We start from the raw sequence: 25,247 nt of genomic DNA on the forward strand, positions 1-25,247 counted from the left end.
TTGGGTACCCGCTGAGATGCTGAAAGATTCCTTGCTGCTGGAGTGGGTGAAACCTGATACAGACCTACATGGGTTCCTGGGACTCGCTGCTATAGGTGCTGCTGCACCACAGAAACTTGACTACTTCCCAATATTCAAAGAATACTCTTGAGTAAGCCCTGTTAGTGAGCATTCCCTTGATGCAGCTACCAGTGAATGCGGAAGAACTCTAAACATGTTCCGAAGAGCAGGTGGGGGAGGGACATGCCAGAGAGACTAGAGTCCGGATATCAAGGGGATTGTGTTATTGCTTCTCAACATCATATTACTACTTTTAAAGTGTAGAGTTAGTACAATACTCTAATATATAAATAGGTATCTGACTAGACACGAGTGTCATTACTGTGTGCTTTGAGTTATGAGTTTTGTTCACTAACCCCCCCACCCCCCAACATTTTGGTCATATATTTTTGCACACTGAAAATTGGTTAGCGTAGAAACGGTCAACTAAAAGGGTTTCACTGAAAGATTGGAAACATGTTTTCTTTATTTTACAACTAGGGTTAGAAAAAGGGACATTGTGGTTAAGGATATATTTTCTTTTTTTTTTTTTTACAAAACAAAGATGTTTACAAAACAAGACATGTTGCTTCCAGACAATCCCGGTAAAACAACTAGTTATCCCCTTCTCACCCATCCACCCTCACCAAGAATGATGGTGTCTCCATCAAAGGTCTCTCACCATACAACTATCTGCAGTACGGCAATGTATTAAAAGAAGTCTAAACATACTCTTCACTCTAAATGTTTAGCTTCATGGAAGCGAAGTTTCATTATCTCAATTAAAAGGCACAAGTCCAACCATATTACTGAATGGCGCTACGCATGTCTAATGATCCAAGTCTCCAGATAACAACAGACATTAACGGATAACGTAAAATTACATGGCCTGTGATTTACAGGAGTAAGGCTTTTCAGATCATACTGATTTTCAGGAAATTCAAGATTAATGGGCTTGAAGATGTAGGATTCAAAACAACTCTCCTGTATCATGTATTGTTTCTAGCAGGCATAACGGCTATGTATGGCGCCATGTAAAGCACAAGCACTCATCATAATATCTGCTATTATCACAAACATCACACAAGTAATTTTACCCCACTCTTCATCTTCCCCAAATTCATTTCAAGTTAACGTAGCTCTAGTCCTTGGTCTCCCAGCAGTGCACCAGCATCTATTGTCTGTATACCTTTGTGCAAGCACAGCCTACAGTGGAGACTACCCCAGTGGGTACTACTTGTGTAGTCCGTAAAATCTTAGATGAGTTTCCTGGCATGTGATTCAACATCCTGAACAGTTTTTCAAGGGTGGTCTTGCCACACCACTTCGTGGAACAGATGGGCCGAGTGGGAAGAAGTATTCTCTTGGACTAGTAGAAATCTTCTTCAGTCTTTTCAGGTGCATTCTGGTTCTGGATTTGCTGTTGCTTCTTATACAGATCTGCAACCTGAAGAAAAATGTCAAAGATATATTTCCTCGTTTTTATTTATAAAGCACAAGCAATACTTTATAAACTACATCTCAAAGACACAAGCCCTCCCACACTCAATGGTAATTCAACCTTGGATCCAGGCCTATGTATAAGGGCCTTAATCTATGGGACATGTAGGAAAAGGCAGACTCACTTAGAAATTCCTAACATTATGTCTGTCACTTGACTCCTCTCAATTAAACTAAAGGCATTACTTACCACTAATATTACTTCCTCGTCATGAGTAGCTTTATTCATTTCATAAATATCAGAATACATCTGTGCCTGAGTAAAATCCCACACCGCCTTTTTCAAAAGAAAAATATATTTTTTTCCCCAAAAATGCATGAATTGCATTTGTGCCTTCATATTTTCCCTTTTAAAAGACAATAAAAAGTAAGCTGGTAAAGGGCATATCATCTCAAAGAGAAAACAGCACTGGCACAAATTTAGCCAAGATCCACCACAAGCCAAGCATTCATCATTTGGCAATTGATCCCACAATTAGTTAATTTGTAATTTTTTTACAATTAAATGAAGTATCACTTTGATGAAAGACTCGTATTCTAGATAAACGACTTCACTATCAGATCTCCATGAATATTTATAAACATAAAAAGAATAGCAGACTTATTCCCTTCACGGAGGGGGATGAGTACACACACACACACTTCAGCAGCAATTTTGGGGTTTACTCCATGGGTCCAGATTTCCATAGGAGAGGCCAGTGGAAACCGAGTCATAAGCAGTCTCCTCTTTACACAGTGCCTCTCCAAACTGGATTCCTGCTCTAGGATTGTGGAATAATCACAATCCTAAAATGTGGGTCTCACTAAGGCCTGAAGAACTTACTTGCAGCATTAACATCTAGACATCAATGGATAATGCTAATGGTCACGTACACTAGGTGATGGGAGCAGGGGGGTGCTATGTATAGTATGGTTGAAGTAGTCAATCACACAAGAAAGTACGGGGTTCAACAAGAGCTTTAAGCTGTGGAAAGTTTCCTAGCAGCTCTTAGACCATATTAGGTAAGTTGATGCTGGTGGATGCTGTGGAGAGTTGAGGTTAGGAGGAAAAGTTTCCTTTACAGACTATGTGGTCTCAACAGCGAGGTTGAGTCCGCCCAGGTGGCATTGTCCTACCTGGGTGGGGCTAGGTGGTCATATGATGAAGCATAACACTAGTGTGTGAGACCACCTAGTCCGTAAAGGAAACTTTCCCTCCACCTCCTAACCTCGACTCTCCACAGTATCCACCAGCATCAATTTACCTAATCTGGTCTAAGAGCTACTAGGAAACTTTCCACAGCTTAGAGCTCTCTTTGAACCCCGTACTTTCGTGCGTGATTTTGGTGTTTTATTTAGGGAGATCAGTACGGTGTTGTTCCCTTTGGATATATATATTTTTTATATCCTCAACTCTCCCTTACTCTCCAATTGTGTTACGATGGTTGAAGCAGTCCTCTGAGCAGGACTCCAGTTGGAATCACAGTCACCCCTTGTACCATCTCCAAAAGCAGACCTCCAGGGACGGGCAACTAGCTTCTCTAAAACTGACCCTCAACATTAAGTGCCAACAGTTGTTTTAAAGATCTTCAATCTATTAAGGAAGAATTTTCCTACTTTCAGTAACTCTCTTTCTGGCAGATACTCCAATTACAAATTGCTCATCATTGACTATTCTCCAGGACGCAGACTGGCTTCCGAAACGTCTCAGCAGTACTTCTTCTCTACCTCTATGGAACTGATTGAGCAGGACATGTGAGCACCACCCTTGCGCACTGATGTCAGTTTCTCATTTTCCTTTCCGCAGCCTTAGACACAGAGCGTGACCAGTTGTTGGTACTAGTGTGCTGATGGCTAATTTGGGATTTTGTTTTTTTATAGATGTTAAACACAGACTAATTCACAGAATGGGGTGGTGGGAGGGTGACAAATTATAAACCAGAACGAGTTAATGGAGGCAAGTAACTTGTTCTTCTGATGGAGACTTCCAACTGCAGGTGCCTCTCCTTAGAGCAGTTCCTACCCAAAGTAGTAGCTCTGTGGAGTGGGCTCGGACCAAAAAGTCATGCAGAACAGGCAAAGTACCCTTTCCACCAAACCTCCATGAAGGCATGTACCACTACTCACACCACAGCCCGGCAGATGTCAAAGCATAGGCACCTGTAGGAAGCCAGGTTTTTTGCACATTGGTCCCCACTTTTTACCCCCATGTGAACTACTATTGGCTATTTTTCGACTGATCATGCACTGAAGCCTGCTAACGAAACTCCAGTGGCAGTGTTCTTCCCCAAAAACCAAACACCCAATTGTTACCCAATTCGCAAGCACTTTAGTACACCTGTTAAGTCCCTAGTAAATGTGACCCCTGGGACCTATAGCATGGGTACTAAAGAGGGTCCCCTAAGGGCTGTAGCACATATTATGCTGCCCTAAGGGACCACCATACAAATTGCATACAGATTGTCACTGCAGGCTGTGTCTCATGGTGCAAACCATGAGTGAAAACACGACAGCACACTCGTGTTCTATGCCAACGTCACTGCTTAAAATAGATGGAAGTCACCCCTACAGCAGACCTTAAAGCACCAAGGCAGGGTGCATTATATTTTATGTGAGGACATGTCTGCATGAGCAGATATGCCCCTGTGATGTTTAGTTTGATTACTAGACGTTGCAAGTGAACAGGGAAGCCATCTTAAGGTATGTACTTGCCACTGGTCGTTACAAGTTACCCAGATACATAATGGCTTCAATGAAACCTACAGTGTTTGGTATCAAACACTTGTCCTAAGAAATCCATACTGATGCTGGAATTGGATTTATTTTGACATGCACCCAGAGGGCATCTTAGAGGTGCCCCCTGTAAACCTACTAGGCCTCGTGTGCTGGCTGGCATCAACAAACCTGCCACAACAGATGAGTTTCAGACCCCCCCCCTGGAGGTGAGACCCCACACTCAGAGGTCAGAAACAATGCCTGCTCCAGAGGAAGGTGTCATCACCTCCTGCAGCAGGATGGCTATTAAATCTGCCTACCAAAGCTAGGAACTTCAAAGTCAACTTTGATATGCGATCCTGGTTTCCCCCAGACCTGGGAGATGCCACCCCAAACCCTATGCGGGGAATTAGATATGCAAGTAGGCATGTTGCACTACCAGGCTAGTCACACCCATAAGGTGGGCTGCCTGATGCGCTCTATGAAGGAAGAGTGGAATTAGGAATTCTGGGACAGGGTTATACCCACTCCCCACAGGAAGCGGTCATACAGGCGGTGTAGTCAACCCAGGGGTGAGTAGCCCAATGGCTACAAACCTCCACTTCCCTAAACGTTCCTTGTTTAATTATATAGGTGGGCCCATGACACCAAGGCTGCAGATTCAGACTGTAGATGGAGGACAAAGACGAATCCAGACTGCGGACCAGCCTGGGTATTTGGCGCCAAACCCTGCCTACCTGCTACTCTCCTGACAATTGCCCAGAACCAGCTGGTCCTGCAGCTGCGCATCTCCCAAAAGCCTGGGAGGGCTGCCAACACTTCGCAAACTACCCAGCATCACCCTTGGAGTGGAGGAGCCACTTTCCTGCAACCTGCAGGCACCAACCACAACATCCAGTCCACCCATCTGCTGACCAGTGGGTCGACAGACATGGCAGTCACCCAGAAGGAGGTCCCTGTGCTCCAAGAGAAGAGACCTGTCTCCCCATAAACTTTGGAGACTCCCATCCCAACAGGAGTAGCTATGCACAAATACCCAGAGTACCAGGGCAGATGCAAGCATCAAGGCTTGTTTGTGTCTGATCCAGACACAACTGTGGCAAAAAGATGACCTGCCCACGAGTAATGACTGAATCGACGATGCTGCCCACGAGAGTGGCCCAACTGTTTTTCTCCCCCCTCTGCAGGTTTGACCAAGCACTGTGGGTGCCTTTGAGACAGGACTAGCTGACGAAAATCCTCTGCATCCGGCCCAGGTCCAGGACTATAAACTGTGCTCCCTTGCTCCCATGATCTTCAGAGACTGAGCCCCCGCAGGGAGCTCCCCAAGCCCCCCCTCTGCAGCCTGTTTCTAGGCCCCCTCCCCCCCCTCTTCGGCAACTGTGCAGTGTGCAAAACACCTGACCCGTCCAGCACCTCTGCACCCGGAGACCCCAGGGCAGGTAAAACCTAACTGCTGGTGGCTCGTGACCTTGACCCCCCCCCCCCACCCCCACCCAAAAAAAAGACCTAAAGGGAACCTCAAGATACTATTGCAAGAACCTATGTGCAGTATATGTTCTTTTGCCGTTGAAAAGCATTACAGCGTAAATGTGCCTTTCTGCGATTTACTCACCTCACTCTTCAAAGTGACTCTTCGAGCAGTATTTGCCCAACTCTAAAGATTTTTGGTGTCTAAAATATAAAAAGTGTTATTTTTTTCCGAATATTGCGCTTGAGTTTCTTCTTGGGTGTGTCATTTATTGACTGTGTTCAACACATGCTTAGCACTACCCTCTGATAAGGTTAAACTTCTCGCTCATACTACCACAAGAGAGCATTTATGGTTATTACTTTAACCTCTGTCAACCAATAAGGGGGAGGGGGGGGCTGTACTATCAGCATAGTGTACCCCTACATTAGTACACTGCACAGAACCAGCTTCCTACAGCACCCCACTAGCCAATGCGTAGGTAACTGCTTTAGCCCTGATGGAATAGTTTTCTTGGACAGTAGTGCATAGCAGACATCATGCAGAGGACTATCCACTTCAATAAAGTGCTCTCCTGCAACGTAGTTGCTCCAGAGAACACCACAAAATGTTGATTGTCCAACTCTATGATCCTTGGTACGAACAATATAAAAACTCAAAGCAATTTTGAGGTCCAGCTAACAGACCATCTATTCCACTTTCAGGGGATGAGGAACAGCAAAAAAAGCAGGTGGGGGATGAATTACCCTATTAGAAAGGGTAAGGGCAAAAATACCGGCCTGAGTCCTCAATACCAATTTCTCCAGGAAAAATGTGGCATGTGGTAGTTGCACTGAAAGTGCCTGGAGTTCACCCATGCGACGAGCTGTGGTAACTGTGATGAAGATGACAGTCAACTTCAAAAGATGCAATAAGCAACTATGCATCAGCTTGAAAGACATGTGCATTAGAAATTTCACAACCAAATTCAGGTCCCACTGTGGTATCACAAATGGTTTGCGAGGGACCATGGGGTTCAAACCTACAAATCACATCGCAACAGGCAATTTAAACAAGGACTGTTGGTCCTGTAAATGTAGAAAGTCCCAGCACATGGCATAAATGGATTTTGCAAATGAGTACCTGGTGGCAGGTGAAACACATTCAGTTGCTGCTGTACAATCACTATGCATGTAGGTGTAGATTCGGGTGTAGGCACTGCCCTGTTGCTGCAACAGGAGAACCACTTGAAGTGGCAGTCTGATGGGAGGACAGATGCTCATGCCCACAGGATCTGGATATAATACTATCCTAGCCTAATCCAGAGTCACTAGAATAACTTGGGCCTACCGGTTTGTGATCTTTTTCAGAACCAGAGGCATGAAAAGTAGGGACGGGAAGGCAAACAGGAGTGCCTTGTTACATTCTAGCAGGAATTAATCCCCTAATGAGTGTTTTTGTGGAACCTCCAACGTGCAAAATCTTTGACATTGTGTGTTCCTGACGGTGGCAAAAAAATCTAGCCAGATTTTTCCCCACTTGGGAAGATGCACTGTACTGTTCATGATGCAGATGCCACCTGTGATATGCCAAGTGCCACCTGCTCAACTTCTCCACTCTCATCAGCCAGGTGGCTCACAGCTAGGGAAATGCCATGGTGCTCCATCCAACAACAGAAGCATAAAGCTTCCTGGCAAAGAACCCAAGACCCAACTTTGCAATGCTTCTTCCAACACCACATCACACTGATGTCTGTGAGAACCTGCACCAGCCTTCATGCATGGCAGGAACGATTTCAGAGCCAGATGAATGTCCCACAACTCCAACAAACTGATGCAGAGGTGAGCTTTCATCGGAGGTTAAAGTCCTCAGATCTCCACTTCTAGCAGATGACCTCCCCAGACTAGCACGGACTCGTGCATCACCATCTTCAGCTCTGGCTGGGGAAAGGAAAAGGGCAAGCCACTGGACCAAAGGTGTTTGAGCAGCCACAACTGCAGATCGGAGGATCCTGTACTGGCATCAACAGGGAATGGAAGAGTGCACTAGAGTCAGTAGCGCGCAGAGGCAGGTGAAACGGCAAAGGGGATGGACTAGCTGGGGATGAGCTGATTGGGAATCCCTAAGATTCCTTCTGGCCTGAAGTAGCACCCAATCGTGCAGAAAGCACACCACAAATCTGCAGCACACCACAAATCTGCAGCACACCACAAATCTGCAGCACGGCTTACTTAAATGACTATCTGCTGCAGTGTTGCTGTTGGTATGAGGAAGTCTGACTCATTGGTACCAGCTGAGGGATCAGGTCCAAAACCAGAGACATCGAGGGTGAATAACATATCCTAAGACCCTCTCCTTGAGTTTAAAGAAAAAGGATGCCCAGTGGAATCCTGATTTGCATTCCTATGCCTTTGTTTACAATCTGACTTGGACTTAGCAGAGGACTTCCAGCACAAGCTGGCCACTCACGTGAGCGGCCTTCGAAGTAGCACCAAGTCTGTGACTTGGAGCAGGATTTACTGACAGCCGCAAGTTGTTGGTGACAGTTTTGCAGCCAACTCCTGGATTATCTGGGTTTCTATGGGCACACTTACAGCGTGACTGAGTCGTGGTCCAAGTTAAGGCACACCTCACGAGGGTCCATTAACAACATTTATTTCCTGCAGTCGCCGCATAGTTTGAAACCTCAGTTTTAGGAGGAGACAGCCTACTGGATTTGATTTTAAGACAACATTGGAAAACAGACAAGTTTGGGACCTTGAAAAGAAGAAACCAATGTCACCATTTAGGAGTGGCGTTTATATGTGGCTCCACTTAGTTACTTCGTAGGTGGTAAGGAGCCAACACAGAGTCACATGGAGCTATCTAGTTGCACATGGGAGCGCTGCTAAGAAAGATTGCAGGAATATTTGAATATGTAGAATCTGCAGTTAGAAGTATTCGTCAGAACAACATTTATGTGCATTTATATTGTGGAAATTGGCTATGTAGAGATAAATCTGCATTTGAAAGGGGATCCAGAGTTATGATCGAGAAGCCCTCAACTTCAAAGCACCCCTTCAACAATGAGATGCCGCGGTACCTCCGCGTTAGACAATACAACAGGAGTTGCAATCACAACATTTGTACCAATGTCTCAGAGAATGTGCTAGGAAGGCCTGAGGCAAGTGTGGGTCTTCCTAGGTCCCTCTGCTGCACAGAACCCCTTCCAGCAACAGAAGGAAAAAAAAAGCCCAGAAATGGCTTACAACCTTATTACTCTTCAAATCTGTCCACCTTAGAAAAGCAGTGCTTAATTTGAGCCAGTGGTTTCCAGTGCTCTGCACAAGCACTTAATTGTCAACACCGGCATTTATGACAGTTTGCCACATGGTGGCACAGTTTGTCTAATTTTGAAATGAGCATAACAGGTATTTAATAATTTGATTTACCATATAATGACAAATACTGCAGTCACAGTCTGAATTGTTACACTTGTAGGAGTGTGATTGTTAGTATTTCTGTTGGGACTGTCACTGACGGGGGCAATGGGTAGTCAAGTTGAAGTGGTGTCCTAATAAGGGCCCTGGTAATTATTTTATTTTGCAAATTAAGTACTGTAGAAATTGAATCATACCATTCTCATAGGAAACAGCCACCAGAGATAATATCAAGTATGCTCAAATCTCGAAAGACAAACTGTCAGGAAAACAACCTCTAGAGGCTGTAAAAAGCAGAACTGAAAGATGCGCGAAAGGCTGACAAACCCTAACTGTAGGAAAATTACCATGTTAAATTAATACATTTTAAAGTTGTTAAGAAATACTGTAAGAAAATGAGTTACTTACCTGTAACTGCAGTTATCCAGTATTATCTTTCATAGATTCACATGCTTGAATCATTCTGTGAAGTGGGAGTTCCAAGGTATAATACAATAGAAGTATGTATCATCACCGTAGGCCTAAATGGCAATGGACTATCTGTTTAACATACCCACATCCTTTTGTAAGAGTAACCAAACTTGAACTATGACCAATCAGGCGACAGCACCTGCTAGAACACTCAGAGGCAGTTTCCCTCAGATTTTCAAGCACAAGTCCAGTATTTGTGTATAAGTGATGAGGGGAGCCTCTTCGGGAAGGGGGGTGGGTTGCATGTGAATCTATGAAAGATACCAATACTGGTAACTGCAGTTACAGGTAAGTAACTAATTTTCTTATCCAGCATTGGATCTTTCATAGATTCACAAGCTTGAATCAGAATATAAAGCAGTATTTCACACATTGTGTAATGAAACAATACCATATTTGCGGAAGGTGAAAAGTAACAATGCAAAATAATTACATTTATAACCAGTGTACATCTATTTGTGGCATGATTCACATGCTTTGCATATTCCGCCATCTAGTGTTGGGCTCTGAGTGTTACAAGTTGTTTTTCTTTGAAGAAGCTTTTTTGAGTCACGAGATCAAGTGACTCCTCCTCTAGGTGATTATACGCATGGGCATAGAGTCCTTTGTTGGATTGTTTTCCCGAAGCAGGGTAAAGTAAGTAGTGAAGAATTATATATGTACACACAAAGTAAAGAAGATGTCCATGCAATGTATATACATATTTACATAAGAAAGTACGACAACAGTTACAGGCTTCCGGGGAGGAGGGAGAGTGCAAGTGAATCTGCAGCACTACATGCCACAAACTGATGTACACTGGGTAAGTGACATTTTCTGTTTAATTGCATGTGTAGCTGCAGATACACATGCTGTGTATAGACTGAAAAGCAATCTCCTCCTAAGTAAGCGGTGGCTAGCCTGTAGGGGTTAGAGTAGTTTGAAATAGTGTTTTAAGCACTGCTTGACCAACATTTGCTTGTTGGCGAGATGGCACATCCACACAAGTAGTGTTTAGTAAACGTGTGTGATGTGGACCATGTGGCTGCTTTATATATGTCTGTTATTGGTATATTTCCCAAAAATGTCATTGAAGCTCCTTTCTTTCAAGTAAAATGTGCTTTAGGAGTTGCTAACAGTTGCCATTTAGCTTTAAGATAGCAAGTTTGAAATAACGTTACTATCCATCTGGCCAATCCTTGTTTGGAAATAGGATTCCCTTTATGAGGCTATTGAAAAGCTACAAAAAGTTTAGATTTTCTAAAAATGTTTGCTCTGTGTATATAATACATGAGAGCTATTTTGAGAGCGAGAGTGTGGAGAGCTCTTTCAGCAACTGAATCTGGCTGTGGAAAGAAGACTGGCAATTCCACTGACTGATTGATGCGAAATGGTGAAACCACTTTAGGTAGACATTTTGGATTGTCCCAAGTACTATGTTGTGTTTGTGAATTTGGAAGAAATGTTCTTCTAAAGTGAATGCCTGAATTTCACTTACTCTCCTTAAGGAAGTAATTGCTACCAAGAAAGCAACTTTCCATGACAGAAATTGAAGAGCGCAAGAATGCATAGGTTCAAATGGTGGAGCCATAAGCCTTGTGAGCACAATGTTAACATTCCAGGCAGGAGCTAGTGGAGCTCTAGAGGAAGAACTCAAGGCCTTCCTTAAAAGCTTTTATGACAGGTACTCTAAACAGGGATGTATGCTGTCTGTTTTAGAGGTAAGCGGATATTGCTGTTAAATTAATTTTAATAGATGAGTGTGTTAGATTTGCTTTTTGTAAGTGAAGCAAATAAACAATATCCTGTACAATGTGTTTACGTTGACAGTGGTATACAAAAGGTTTCCATTTAGCAGCATAGCACTCTCTGGTTGTAGGTTTGCATGCTGCTTTTAGAATGTCCATACATTCTAATGGCAGCTGTAAAAAAAATGCCGGCCATTCCAAGTGGTTTATGTGGTAAGTTTGCTGGAATGAGTCGCATTCTCCCTGAATTGTAAGATTGTTGAGATGGGCTCCTTAACCTGTCATTGATGCATCTGTGGTGATTATGGTCTGTGGCACAGGGTCCTGAAATGGTCACCCCTTTGATAAGTTGGTGTGATTCCACCATTGCAGAGAATTGTAACTCTGGTGGTCCAACACCACTAGATCGTGAAGATGACCCGGTGCCTGAGAACATTATTGTGAGAGACACTGTTGGAGGGGTCTCATGTTTAAACGTACGTTGGGCACTATTGCTATAAATTATGTCAACATTCCCAATAGCTTCATGATAAACCTTACTGTGTAAGTTTGAATGAATTGTAACTGGGATACAAGAGTGCAGAACACTTGAATTATTTGTGGATTTGGGTAGGCTAATGCGGACTGAGTGCTCAGAATTGCTCCTAGATACGGTTGATTTGTGCTGGCTGAAGGTGAGATTTCTGGTAATTGATTGTGAACCCTAGCCTGTGTAGGGTATTTATTGGATATTGAGTGTGTTGACAGTTTTGAATGGTGCTAGCTTTTACGAGCCAATCGTCCAGATAGGGAAAGACATGTATGTACTGTCTTCTGAGGTATGCTGCAACCACTGCAAGGCATTTTGTGAATACCCTTGGTGCTGTTGTTACTCCTAAGAGTAGTATTTTGAATTGGTAGTGCTTGCCTGCTATCACAAACCGTAAGTACTTGTGGTGTGCTGGATGGATAGAAATGTGGAAGTAAGCATCTTTTAGATCTAATGTTGTTGTGTAGTCTTGTTTTTGTAATAACGGAGTGACATCCTGTAGAATGACCATGTAGAAATGCTCTGAAGGAATGTACTGATTGAGAAGTCTGAGATCGAGGATTGGTCTGAGAGTGCCATCCTTTTTTGGTATGAGGAAGTATAGAGAATATACACCTGTCCCTTGTTGATTGATGGGAACCTACCTCTATTGAACCTTTGAGTAGAAGGGATTCTACCTCTTGTTTTAACAGACCAATGTGTTCGGGAGAAAGCCTGTGTGAACGAGGAGGAATGTTTGGTGGAGTGGAGATGAATTCTAGGCAATAACCATTGTGGATAATTGACAGTGCCCTTTGATCTGATGTAATTTGTTGCCAATTACTGAAAATATTGCAGACTTCCTCCCACAGGAGATGTGTGCTGTGTGTGGATGCAGGGAAAGTCACTGCTTTGATGAGGTGGAGGCACCTCTTGTGGCAGCGGATTTGCCCCTAGTTCTGAAATTGTGTCCTCTATAGGAGCTCCTGAAAAATCCCCTGGGATAATATTGTTGTCCCTGTTTTTGTTGGAACATAGAGACCTCTGATGTTTGGGGTTTAAAGCCTCCTCTGAATTGAGGCTTGCGAAAAGTGTCCCGAAAAGGTGTTGTGTAAAGGGCTCCCATGGCCTTTGCTGTATCGGAGTCCTTTTTTAAATTTCTCAATGGTGGTATCCACCTCAGGTCCACATAGTTGCTGTTTATTAAATGGCACGTTAAGGACCACTTGTTGTATTTCAGGTTTAAATCCTGAGGACTGCAACCAAGCATGCCTTCTGGTTATGACACTAGTGTTAATTCCCCTAGTTGTGGGGTCAGCTGCGCTTGGTGCAGATCTAATCGGATTGTTGACAATAGCTTGTCCTGCTGCCACTACCTGTTGTGCTCTTTTTTGCTATTCCGTAGGGAGGTATTGAAGGAACTCCTGCATCTCGTCCAAATGTGCCTTATCATACCTGGTTACAAGAGCTTGAAAGTTGGCAATTCTCTACTGATTTGCAGCTTGAATTGCCACCCTTTTGCCTGCTGCATCAAATGTGCGGCTTTATCAGGGGGAAGAGCATTCCCTGTGAACTGGCCCTTTTCTAGCTGCACTGACCACAGTGGAATCAGGTGGCAATTGTTGGAATATAAAAACTGGATCAGATGGCACAGCTTTACATTTTCTATCCACCCTAGGTGTTAATAACCTAGCCTTTGCTGGCTCTTTAAAATGTCATCAGCATGTTTGAACATACCTGGTAACATTGGCAACCACTGGTATTGCTTATGTGTAGAGGAAAGAGTGTTGAATAAGAAATCCTCCTCTATGGGCTCAGAGTGCATCTGTACATTATGCTACGTGGCTGCTCTGGACCTAATTATAGGCTGTGGTGTCTTCAGGTGGAAATTGCCTTGTGGGATACAGATCAGGGTCATTAGATGGAATTGGGTCAGAATCGTATATGTCGCATGGGTCCATGTTATAAATATTGTCACACATATAATCCCCATGTGAGGAGAAAGGAGGTTGTTTGGAAAACTTGTGTGGCTGAAGGTGGTGGTGGAGTGTTAGGTGGTGGAGAAGACGGAAGGAAAGGAAAATGCAGTGGAGAAGTCTGATGCATAGTCTTTGGCTTCTCCTTGTGCTTAACAATCTGGGCTGGTGAAGGGCTAGTTTCCAAACTTTGTTGGAATGCTAGTTTCCTCTGTCATGGGAGGAGGAGAGGCAATAATCTTCCCTGTATCCTTTTTGGGTCTGTATTCTCCTTTGTTTATGGTCCATGACCTTAAGAAATGCTCTAATGTCTGTTTCATCTGTTTCCTGTTCTGTAGATGGAACCTGTTTGCTTCCCACCAATGAATGCTCCAAAAGTTTGGGGACAGACTGCTTTAAACAGGCTGAAAATGTGGTTTCAGCAGTAGATTAGAGTTTTTTTGGCTCCGAATAGGAGCGTGGATGTTTTGGCTCCGATGTGGTATGTAGCTGCCTCTGTTCCGAAGTGGAAGCCTCCATCTTTCGACTCAATGCCACAACAGGTGTGGTAGTCTGATAGGTGGAATGAGTTTTGGCGTTTTTCAGCGCCAAACCAGAGGGTCGGTCGATGATCTGTAGTTTTCAGGTCGAACCATGGCTAGCAAGCAGTGGTGGACCCAAGGCCTTTTGTGACTTTTTAATCGTTTTTTTATGGGAAGGCGCTGGTGTACTCACGTACTGCAGGTAAAATTTGGCTGTCCCCATCTGAGTCACTGTCAGAGTCTGGGATGGAGACTTTAGTCTGTGCCTGTCCCTCACCGAAGATGTCGGGCGTTGTTCCGTTGACTTCGATGCCATCTCTAGCCGTCTTGCTCTTTGATCCCGTAAGGTCTTCATGGATCGGAAGGATCGGCATGCCTTGCAGGTCTCTTTGTGGTCCAGAGAGAGGCAGAGGTTACACACCGAGTGCTGGACGGTGTAGGGGAACTTGGTGTGGCACCAAGGGCAGAATTGAAATGGAGTCCAATCCATGAACCTGTGACGCAGTAGCCCAGAGAAGGCCAGAGAACGGCGTGGGCACCCAAAAGAGCGTTTAATCGATCCAGATGCTACAATCGGATCAAGTGTAGTCTGAAAAACAATACAGACGTTGGAGGAAAAGAGAGAGAAGTTCAGATAGTACCTAACTGAGATCTACCAGAGCAAGAGGGAACATGACCAAACCAGACGGCAGAAAGAAAACAATCTAACAAAGGACTCGATGTCCATGCGTACTATCAACGAGAGGAGTCACTCAATCTTGTGACTCGAAAAAGCTTCTTTGAAGAAAAACAAATGGTAACACTCCAAGCCCAACACTAGATGGTGGAATATGCACAGCATGTGTATCCGTAGCTACACATGCCAAGGGCGAAATCTATATTCCAACAGTACGATCTGTTCGAGTCTAGATGAAACACGATCGAAACAATGCAGACGATTATCTGAGTTTTCCAAGGTTTCCGATTCGAAATCTCAGAGCGAGAGGAAACTCGTCCGAACCAGACAGCGGAAAGAAAACAATCTAACAATGGAGTCGATGCCCATGCGCACTGTAAACTAAAAGAAATCTCCCCTTGAAAAGAGGCTCACCTTACTGGAACAAATGTTTTTAACACCGATTGTCCTATGGCTACCTCCTCTCTGTGTGCCAACTGCAGGCAGTAATGCTGTGTAAACGTATAGTCATTCTTCTATGTTGCAGCACGACATATCATATATGTAATGGCAAACCTGCAAAAAAAGCAACTGAGGTGGATACCACTCTCGTTGAGTGTGCTTTGGCTTTGACTGTTAGCGGTTTACCCGCCTTTATATGTCAATACTGGATTGCTGCGGAAATCCATCTGGCGGTCTTGGTAACTGCATATCCTTGGAATGCTTGGCTATATGACACAAACAGTTGATCAGATATGCGTACGTCCTTTGTACGATACAAATAGAATTTAATACATCTCTTCAGATCTAGAGTGTGAAGCGATTGTTCAGCTGGAGTGGCCAGACTGGGGAAAAAAGTGTGAAGAATGATTGGTTCATTCAGAAGGAAATGAGTTGGCAACTTCAGAATAAAATCGGGGATTTGTTCTTAAAAGAACAGTCATCTGTGAAATGTGAATATAGCTCTTGTGTTGTGAAGTCCTGTATCTTGCGGACCCTTCTTGCAGAAGTGAGCGCTAACAATAATGCTACCTTCCATGTTAAAAAAAAAAAGTTAAGTCAGCTTTGTGAATGGGTTCAAAAGGTGATTTCATTAATTGAGCCAGTACTATATTGAGATGCCATTCCTGTAATGGTGGTCTGACCTGAAGGAAAGCCCTGAATAATCATTTCATAAATTGGTCGATTCCTTTGAGCAAAGGGATGGAGAATGAGATGACCTTCTGTATCTCGATATCGCTGCAAGGTGGACCTTGACTGATGCATGCGTCAATCCAGATTTTGCCAGAGAATAGATATGGCAAAATCTGCTCCGGAGATTCCTTTAAAGGAGAGAAGTTTGATTTCTGACACCACATGTATACATTTAAATGGAAAGGATTCCACGTTTTCATGGTGGAATCAGCTCTTGCTTTGGAAAGTATATCCCTGCATTCTTAGGGAATGTCTAAATCCTTGAATTCAATGAACTCAGGAGTCATGTACACAAGTAAAGAGATGTTGGGTCCAGATGGAGAATCTGCCCCTTGTCAGCAAAGTTGAAAGTGGTGGTGAATAGGTTTGCATTCAGACATCAAAATCAGTTCTGTATACCACTGTTGCCTGGGCCATCTGGAAGCAATGAGGATCAGACGAAAATGCTCCCTTTTCATTTTCCTGAGAACTGTTGATACAAAAGGGATAGGGTGAAAAGCATAGGCATAAATCCCCGACCTTCTCATCAAAAGAACATTGATGATCTCAGGAGCACGTACCGACTGGTGTAGAACTGGCATTTTTGTCTAAGGTCTAATGCCGGCCTGCCTGGGACACCAGGTCTTTGCTCATTTGGGCAGGAGCAGAGTCACAGGACAACTTGGTGGTATGAGCAAAGGGGGCAGCCATGAACAGTCAACCTGCCCAGTGATGAAGTGACTTCAGGTAGGAGAAACATCTTTCAACTAGGCAGACAAAGGAAGGGTGACCTTGACAGAGGACACATCCCCAAAATTACCTTGGGAGTTGGTTCTAAAATGAATCCTGAACAGATGGCGCCCACACCAGTATGCACAGTCCATTGGAATAAACCATCAGTGTAAGGAAATGCCTCCTTGGCATGGTTACCCCCTGACTTTTTGCCTTTGCTGATGCTAAGTTTTGATTTGAAAGTGTGCTGAGGCCTGCTAACCAGACCCCAGCACCAGTGTTCTTTCCCTAACCTGTACTTTTGTTTTCACAATTGGCACACCCTGGCATCCAGGTAAGTCCCTTGTAACTGGTACCCCTGGTACCAAGGGCCCTGATGCCAGGGAAGGTCTCTAAGGGATGCAGCATGTCTTATGCCACCCTGGGGACCCCTCACTCAGCACAGACACACTGCTTGCCAGCTTGTGTGCGCTGGTGAGGACAAAACGAGTAAGTCGACATGGCACTCCCCTCAGGGTGCCATGCCAACCTCACACTGCCTATGCAGTATAGATAAGTCACCCCTCTAGCAGGCCTTACAGCCCTAAGACAGGGTGCACTATACCATAGGTGAGGGCACAAGTGCATGAGCACTGTGCCCCTACAGTGTCTAAGCAAAACCTTAGACATTGTAAGTGCAGGGTAGCCATAAGAGTATATGGTCTGGGAGTGTCATGCACGAACTCCACAGCACCATAATGGCTACACTGAAAACTGTGAAGTTTGGTATCAAACTTCTCAGCACAATAAATGCACACTGATGCCAGTGTACATTTTATTGTAACATACACCCCAGAGGGCACCTCTAAGAAACCTAAACCAACTATCTGTATAGGCTGACTAGTTCAAGCAGCCTGCCACACACCAGACATGTTGCTGGCCACATGGGGAGAGTGCCTTGTCACTCTGTGGCTAGTAACAAAGCCTGTACTGGGTGGAGATGCTTCACACCTCCCCCTGCAGGAACTGTAACACCTGGCGGTGAGCCTCAAAGGCTCACCCCCTTTGTTACAGCACCACAGGGCACTCCAGCTAGTGGAGTTGCCCGCCCCCTCCGGCCACGGCCCCACTTTTGGCGGCATGGCCGGAGGAGATAATGAGAAAAACAAGGAGGAGTCACTGGCCAGTCAGGACAGCCCCTAAGGTGTCCTGAGCTGAGGTGACTGACTTTTAGAAATCCTCCATCTTGCAGATGGAGGATTCCCCCAATAGGGATAGGAATGTGACCCCCTCCCCTTGGGAGGAGGCACAAAGAGGGTGTACCCACCCTCAGGGCTAGTAGCCATTGGCTACTAACCCCCCAGACCTAAACACGCCCTTAAATTTAGTATTTAAGGGCTCCCCAGAACCTAGGAACTCAGATTCCTGCAACCTAAGAAGAGGACTGCTAAGCTGAAAAAACCCTGCAGAGAAGACGGAGACACCAACTGTTTGGACCCAGCTCTACCGGCCTGTCTCCCCACTTCTAAAGACACTGCTCTAGCGACGCTTTCCCCAGGGACCAGCGACCTCTGAATCCTCAGAGGACTGCCCTGCTCTAGAAGGACCAAGAAACTCCCGAGGACAGCGGCCCTGTTCACCCAAGACTGCAACTTTGTTTCAAAGGAGCAACTTTAAAACAACTGCGTTTCCCGCCGGAAGCATGAGACTTGCTACTCTGCACCCGACGCCTCCGGCTCGACTTGTGGAGAAACAACACGTCAGGGAGGACTGCCCGGCGACTACGAGACCGTGAGTAGCCAGAGTTGCCCCCCCCGAAGCCCCCACAGCGACGCCTGCAGAGGGAATCCCGAGGCTCCCCCTGACCGCAACTGCTTGACTCCCAGATCCCGACGCCTGGAAAAGACTCTGCACCCGCAGCCCCCAGGACCTGAAAGATCGGAACTCCAGTGCAGGAGTGACCCCAGGAGGCCCTCTCCCTTGCCCAGGTGGTGGCTACCCCGAGGAGCCCCCCCCTTGCCTGCATCGCTGAAGAGACCCCTTGGTCTCCCATTGATTTCCATTGGAAACCCGACATGTGTTTGCACACTGCACACGGCCGCCCCCGTGCTACTGAGGGTGTACTTTCTGTGCTAACATGTGTCCCCCCCGGTGCCCTACAAAACCCCCCTGGTCTGCCCTCCGAAGACGCGGGTACTTACCTGCTGGCAGACTGGAACCGGGGCACCCCCTTCTCCATTGAAGCCTATGCGTTTTGGGCACCACTTTGAACTCTGCACCTGACCGGCCCTGAGCTGCTGGTGTGGTAACTTTGGGGTTGCTCTGAACCCCCAACGGTGGGCTACCTTGGACCCAAACTTGAACCCTGTAGGTGGTTTACTTACCTGCAAAAACTAACCAACTCTTACTCCCCCCAGGAACTGTTGAAAATTGCACTGTGTCTAGTTTTAAAATAGCTATATGTGATTTATGTGAAGACTGTATATGCTATTTTGATTATTCAAAGTTCCTAAAGTACCTACCTGCAATACCTTTCATTTGAAGTATTACATGTAAAATTTGAACCTGTGGTTCTTAAAATAAACTAAGAAAATGTATTTTTCTATACAAAAACCTATTGGCCTGGAATTGTCTCCGAGTGTGTGTTCCTCATTTATTGCCTTTGTGTGTACAACAAATGCTTAACACTACTCCTTTGATAAGCCTACTGCTCAACCACACTACCACAAAACAGAGCATTAGTATTCTCTCTTTTTGCCACTATCTTACCTCTAAGGGGAACCCTTGGACTCTGTGCATACTATTCCTCACTTTGAAATAGTGCATACAGAGCCATCTTCCTACAATCAGTCTAACAGGACGCAAGGAGCTGAAGAGCCAAGCTGGCTCTGTGAGGACTCCAAATTCAGACTAAGGAATAATAGGCCAGGCTGATGAGATAAATAAGGGCAGCCGACTGGTCAAAAGAAGGATCCATAGAACTGCAAAATCTTTAAGAAAACCTCAGAGGAGAGCCAACTTCCCCTGTTTATTAATTACCCATCTTCCCCACTTCCCAATGTTCTGATTTTTTGTAAAGATATCCTGCATTTGTTCAAGTTTTATAAAAGTGCTAAAACAGACTGCTGTAGTGACACTACAGAAAAAATGTAAACTTTAAAAAGTAGATCTGCAAAGCATGTGGAAAAAAAGGGAACAGACATCAGAGCTCCTGACAGTGCCATATATTGCACCATGACATCACTTCCGGGGAGATGTCTGAGCCAATGTTAAGCAATGGCAACCCCTAAGTCAGAGAGCTATTGCTAATTTTTCCAGATCCAGTATGGGGTCTAAGGGTAGTCAAGAGGTAAGAAACTTGCAATCAGAAGCAGCCTTCAGAACAGCACTACTAGCCCCAAGATTATAAACGAGTGTAAGCTCAAACCAAAATGTCTGTTGTAAGCTCACTAGAACCCTGGTAAATTTTAGAGTGCTTCTGAGCTTACACCTCCCACAAGGAGCATGGAGTTTTGTATATTTTAATGACTTTCTCCAGGAGGAGAATATGTCACTTTGTAAACAGAGATGCACTCAATAGAGAAAGAGAAAACAAGTTAGATGACAATTGTTGTGGAGCCATTCACACAGACTGATTACTTTGTAACTACTCAGATTTCCTTATAAGTGACAATGAGCCGCGGCAACTACATTTTAAACAGGGTTTCCAATGTTCAGATAAAAACAGATTATAACTGATAAAACACCACTAAAAAATAAGATTTGTTTTTCAGTAGAAACTAGAAAAGGCACCAGATTTTGCTGCACATATACTGCTTCCACTCATCTCCCAAGTGCCTACCTTCCCCAGTTCCCATGTTTGTCAAAGCAGTGTTAGTGCAGCCTTTAACTCCGAGCACTTTTCTATGGTGGATACTGCTGCTATGATCCACTTTTGTAATGGTAAGCAACTTAAATACAACTTAATATGCTATTTCGACCAGCAGCAATGTCCCTGGATCCATTGGACACACACACACACACACACAGTTCAATTTATATGGCTTCAGCTTAGTGCACACTACTATATAATGGTCAGTTGTTTTGCAGTCAAACTATGAGCACAGTGTCAGTCCAGGGCAAGATACACCACTAGAATATCCTCCTCCTTCACAGAGAACGGGACAGAACTTTGCTTTCCAGAAGCTCAATAATGAGAAGGCCACTGGCAAGAGGTTAAATACACTTCATTTAAGTACAGTTGTACATGGGTCCACTCCTACCCACAGGACAGCATTTCACCAACGGCCACAGTTGGAAACCCTACCTGGAACATAATCCACATAGTTCTACATTCCATAGAATACAATCCAACATTCAGGCAACAAAGATCACTGTGCAGGCAATGCCTCCGAAATCAATGTCCTCCCATTAAGCACTGTAGGCAACTCTTCTGTTTCAAGTTTTACATTACAATGGTAAGAACGTTTAGGCCTGCTAGTGCTGCCAAATCTCATACTGACCAGGACCATGTAATAAACTTATTCAGCAACCATGAACAGGAACATATGGGGTCCATGTGCTATTTTAGCTAAAACTGTGCTGCCAACTGCGCACACATTACCTCAGAAAATCTGCAAAGTAATATATAAGACAGCAGAAATTGCTGCTCAGAAATCTGAAGCGGCAGCTAGTGCTCTGTGGCTCCTAGAATGGGCTGCAGGCAGTAGTTTGAGCAAAAACAGGGCCATGGACCCGTACTGATCCAAAATACAGAAGTAAAACTGTTTTTTGTCAGGATTACCAAGTTAAACTTTCATTCCGTTGTGTCCATGTCAAAATGAAGCTTAAAATGTATGGTGCCACAACAAAGCCTGACACTTGGCAACATCACCTGCACAAACCACAGTGACAATGCATAAGGAAAACATATTGAGCAGAGCTTGTCCCTTCCCTGAAGGCAGAAACGCATCAGAACAGTGAACGCTGAGCAGAACGCAGAGGTATAGTGCCCTGAGCAACTGTTACACATACCTGGCAGAAGCACACTTCCCACAAGTATTATAAATAAACAAAGGCCCAGATGCAGGGTAAAAATTAATATTTAAGTGTGCTCACACTAGCTTTCAAATAAACAGAACACCTCACAGGCATAACCCAATATAAAGTAAAATGTGCTTTGTTAACTGGGCAGGCTATATGATGGAAGGTCATGAAATCTTGGCTACCTCAGCAGCATCTTTGCAATTCACAAGAGCTTTTCTGTCAACAATGATACTGTAGCGAACAGTGTGCATATGAATTTCTTTGCAGACTTCTTTTTGAGCAGGAATAGGTCCATATCTGATATTACCACTGCATTAACTAGCCTGGTACCTATCTGGTATCTGGAGACAAAGAACAGGGCAGTTTAACTGGTGGACCATAAAAGAGTACAGAGCATTACACAACTTATCTCCTGTCATCACTAGAACATTTTCATTCAGTTGCTCTTTGTCGTATATGTGAAGACTAGAACGAGTGAAGATGTGTTTAATACCCCCAATTAAGAACTTATCTGCTACAAGCAAATCTTATTCAGGTGCAACATATTCCCATTGACATCCTGTATATAGGGTAAGGCTGGATTACTGGAAAGAGGAGTATCAACTGTACAAAGAGAGGCAAAGATGCAAGTGAAATAATGGAAAGTTTTTTGAAAGAGCAAATTAATTGGAAAGGCAGCGACAAGGGATTTAGGAGCAGTATAGGAAGGAAGATATGACACTGCGACAACAGGGCAAAGAAGGACAACAAAGTCAAAATATAAAGACTACGAAATCATCTCAGATGCTATGAAAGCTAATCTGGTATGCTAGTAAGAGGAGGAGGAGCATGCCAAACAGTGGGCGACAGATTCAAATACTACATCTTCCCCATCAAGTCCACAGAATCAGCTGTGCACCATTTTCTTGCACTTTCTGCAGCACACTCGCTGTAACTCCAGAAGACAGAAAGAACAACTCACTGAGATTGTAAGGGCACGTCCTTGAGTAGTGATCCAGAAAGACTGATCAGAAGATCTCCATCTGAGCAGACAATTCACAGATTTTGGCACCAGTGGACAGGCCTCATGCTCAAACAGCATAGGGTACCAGAAAGATACCAAAGGTCATGAAGTCTAAAATGCAGAGGACATTCAGGACTAATGAGCACTGTCCGGCAAAACATCAGGATCTCATTCCAAGTACCCAATAACCTTTGAGGTGAAGGAAAAGCTCTCATGTACGTGATATTTATAATAGTGCAACGGAAGGCTGGTCTTTGAGAGTAAATGAGCTGTGTTATCCATAAAGTGAGGCAGAACCCCAGATGATGAAGCAAGATCAGGGTGAAAGACATTTTGTCTGAAACCAGCTGTGGGAGCATGCCTGCATCAGACAATGACTAGTTTTTAAGGACTCTTGATCAACTGAGTGAAGCTGACACAACTGGCAGGGCTTTGGTGAAAACCAACACCAAAGATTGATAATGGTGCGTCCCCACTATGAAGCAGGGAATTTCCATGAGCCAGGACAACCGCATTGCGAAAAAAGGCATTAGTGAGATTCAGACACCATCCTAAACTGTGATTTCAAGGTCTAGACGAACCTACTCAACGATCTTGAGCCTGTCATGATGGACAGAGGTTCAACAGCCTCATTTCCAGAATGCCATGATGTGGCATGGGGTGGAGATAAGTTCCTACCAGGTGGTGGATATACAGAACAGTAGCCACGAATAGGTGGGTGTAGCCCTTGCAGACCAAATGGATATTTCATGTTCAATGGGAAAGAACTAACACAAGGCCAGAAAATAAGAGACCCTTCCAATCAGAAACTAATTGTGGAGGGAGGGCAAGTTGGAGCAGTTTTGTGGAGGCAAAGTCTGAAAAATTCGGGAAATTGGAGGTCCTGCTGGCAACCTTTTGATCATTTCCAATCACAGAAGGATTGGAAGAACTGCTGTAGAATCTACACCAGTTGAGAATATTGCCCCTCCTGGGAAAGCTAGGTCCTTAAAAAGCTGTGAAAGCAGCATAACTGCCTGTGAAACGTTTTTGCTGGAGTGGCCAGCATCAGGGAGCACACTGTGGCCTGACTGTTCTTAACCTGCTTATATGAGGAGTCAGATGTTTCTCCAAAGAGCCTTTCACCAATGAACGGCATGTACCTCAAAGCAGCCTTGACATCAAGTGCATCCATGCAGTTGATTACATGCACGAGTGCCTAAACAAGGTGACTGCAGTTACCAAAGACTGGGCCTTAGAGTCTGCAGAGTCCAGTGCACATTTCAGGATTTGTTTGGGAGCAACAAGGCCATTCTGAACTAACTTGGACACAAGTCTTCTGGAAGGCTAATGGCAGCCAGGTTTGCCAACTCACAAAGTGTGGGCATAGAGCCCATGCGGGTCCACTGCATTGTGTTCGTGGTGTGTGAGGCCAGGCTGCCAAGGTAAACACTTTGAACCCATAAAGTCCACATGTTTTGTTTGGGCACATGGTTTGAAGGGCATTAGAGGCATCATTTGTAATCAGTTTCTGTTGTTTGAACTATTAAACTCGTTCGGAGAAGGATGGACCAATAAGCACTTCTGGGGGAATGGTGCAAGCCAGTGATGCTGCAAAATATGCCTGTAAATCACAGGATCTAAGAAGGGCTTCTTTGCAGCAAGTATGCCAAGACCTTATTGAAAGGCAATAGAAAACGCAGAGCCACATGATACTGCTATAGAATGTTGATTTGACCTCAGCAGATGACAAGAGGCAATTCCAGCACCCCTGCTGCTTTATGGACAGCAGCCATGAATGAGAAAACAGAGCCAAAGTCCTTTGAGATATGAAATAATCCTTTGTATCAAGGCCACTGGCCCAAGCAAAGCCCAGCATTGGTGCAATGAAGGGAAAATGTTATCAGTATTGAACAGTCCACTTTATTGCAACAGAATTCCAAGTTATGAACATAAAGTGCATGCAATTTTTCCATGCGTGTAAATCTTCCTTAGTAATTGCCAAAAGGATCTACTTGTTAGGATGGTTGAGGTAATGCCAAACATACCTCAGAGAGAGGCGTGGGGACACCACCAACGAAGGTGTAGTTGCTAGTAAGCCACAGTCCTGGGCAAACATCTCTCCACAAAAGCAGCACTGAGGCTGGATTTTGAAAAGGTGTGGAGTTGGGCTGGAGCTGCTGGGCCAGAGGAGTCTGGGCCTACACTTGGGGGGAGAAAGGGGCCCAGAGGGAAATGGGCGGACAAAGCAAGAAAGAGCAGGTAGTGTTTCACAAAACTGAAATCCCCTCAGAGGAAGAAGCTGGTGTTGGTGAATGGTGCTGCCGCCTGTCCAAATGATTCTGAAAACAGGATCATTTCCATAAGGAAGAGGGGAGCTTGTCTTTCTTAGTGAT

General features: G+C 44.6%; 1 protein-coding gene across 1 annotated transcript in view; it reads right to left on the reverse strand.

The window, feature by feature from the left end:
* Positions 1–504: 504 nt before the first annotated feature.
* Positions 505–25,247, reverse strand: part of LIG1 (DNA ligase 1) — a 296,484-nt gene continuing 271,741 nt past the window's right edge. Inside the window, exon 27 of the mRNA XM_069200497.1 lies at positions 505–1,486. Within this exon, the coding sequence (XP_069056598.1) occupies positions 1,409–1,486 (78 nt within the window). The 3' untranslated portion in view covers positions 505–1,408. The remainder of the gene's footprint in view (positions 1,487–25,247) is intronic.

Source organism: Pleurodeles waltl, chromosome 7 (assembly GCF_031143425.1).
Source record: "Pleurodeles waltl isolate 20211129_DDA chromosome 7, aPleWal1.hap1.20221129, whole genome shotgun sequence".
Lineage (NCBI taxonomy): Eukaryota > Metazoa > Chordata > Amphibia > Caudata > Salamandridae > Pleurodeles > Pleurodeles waltl.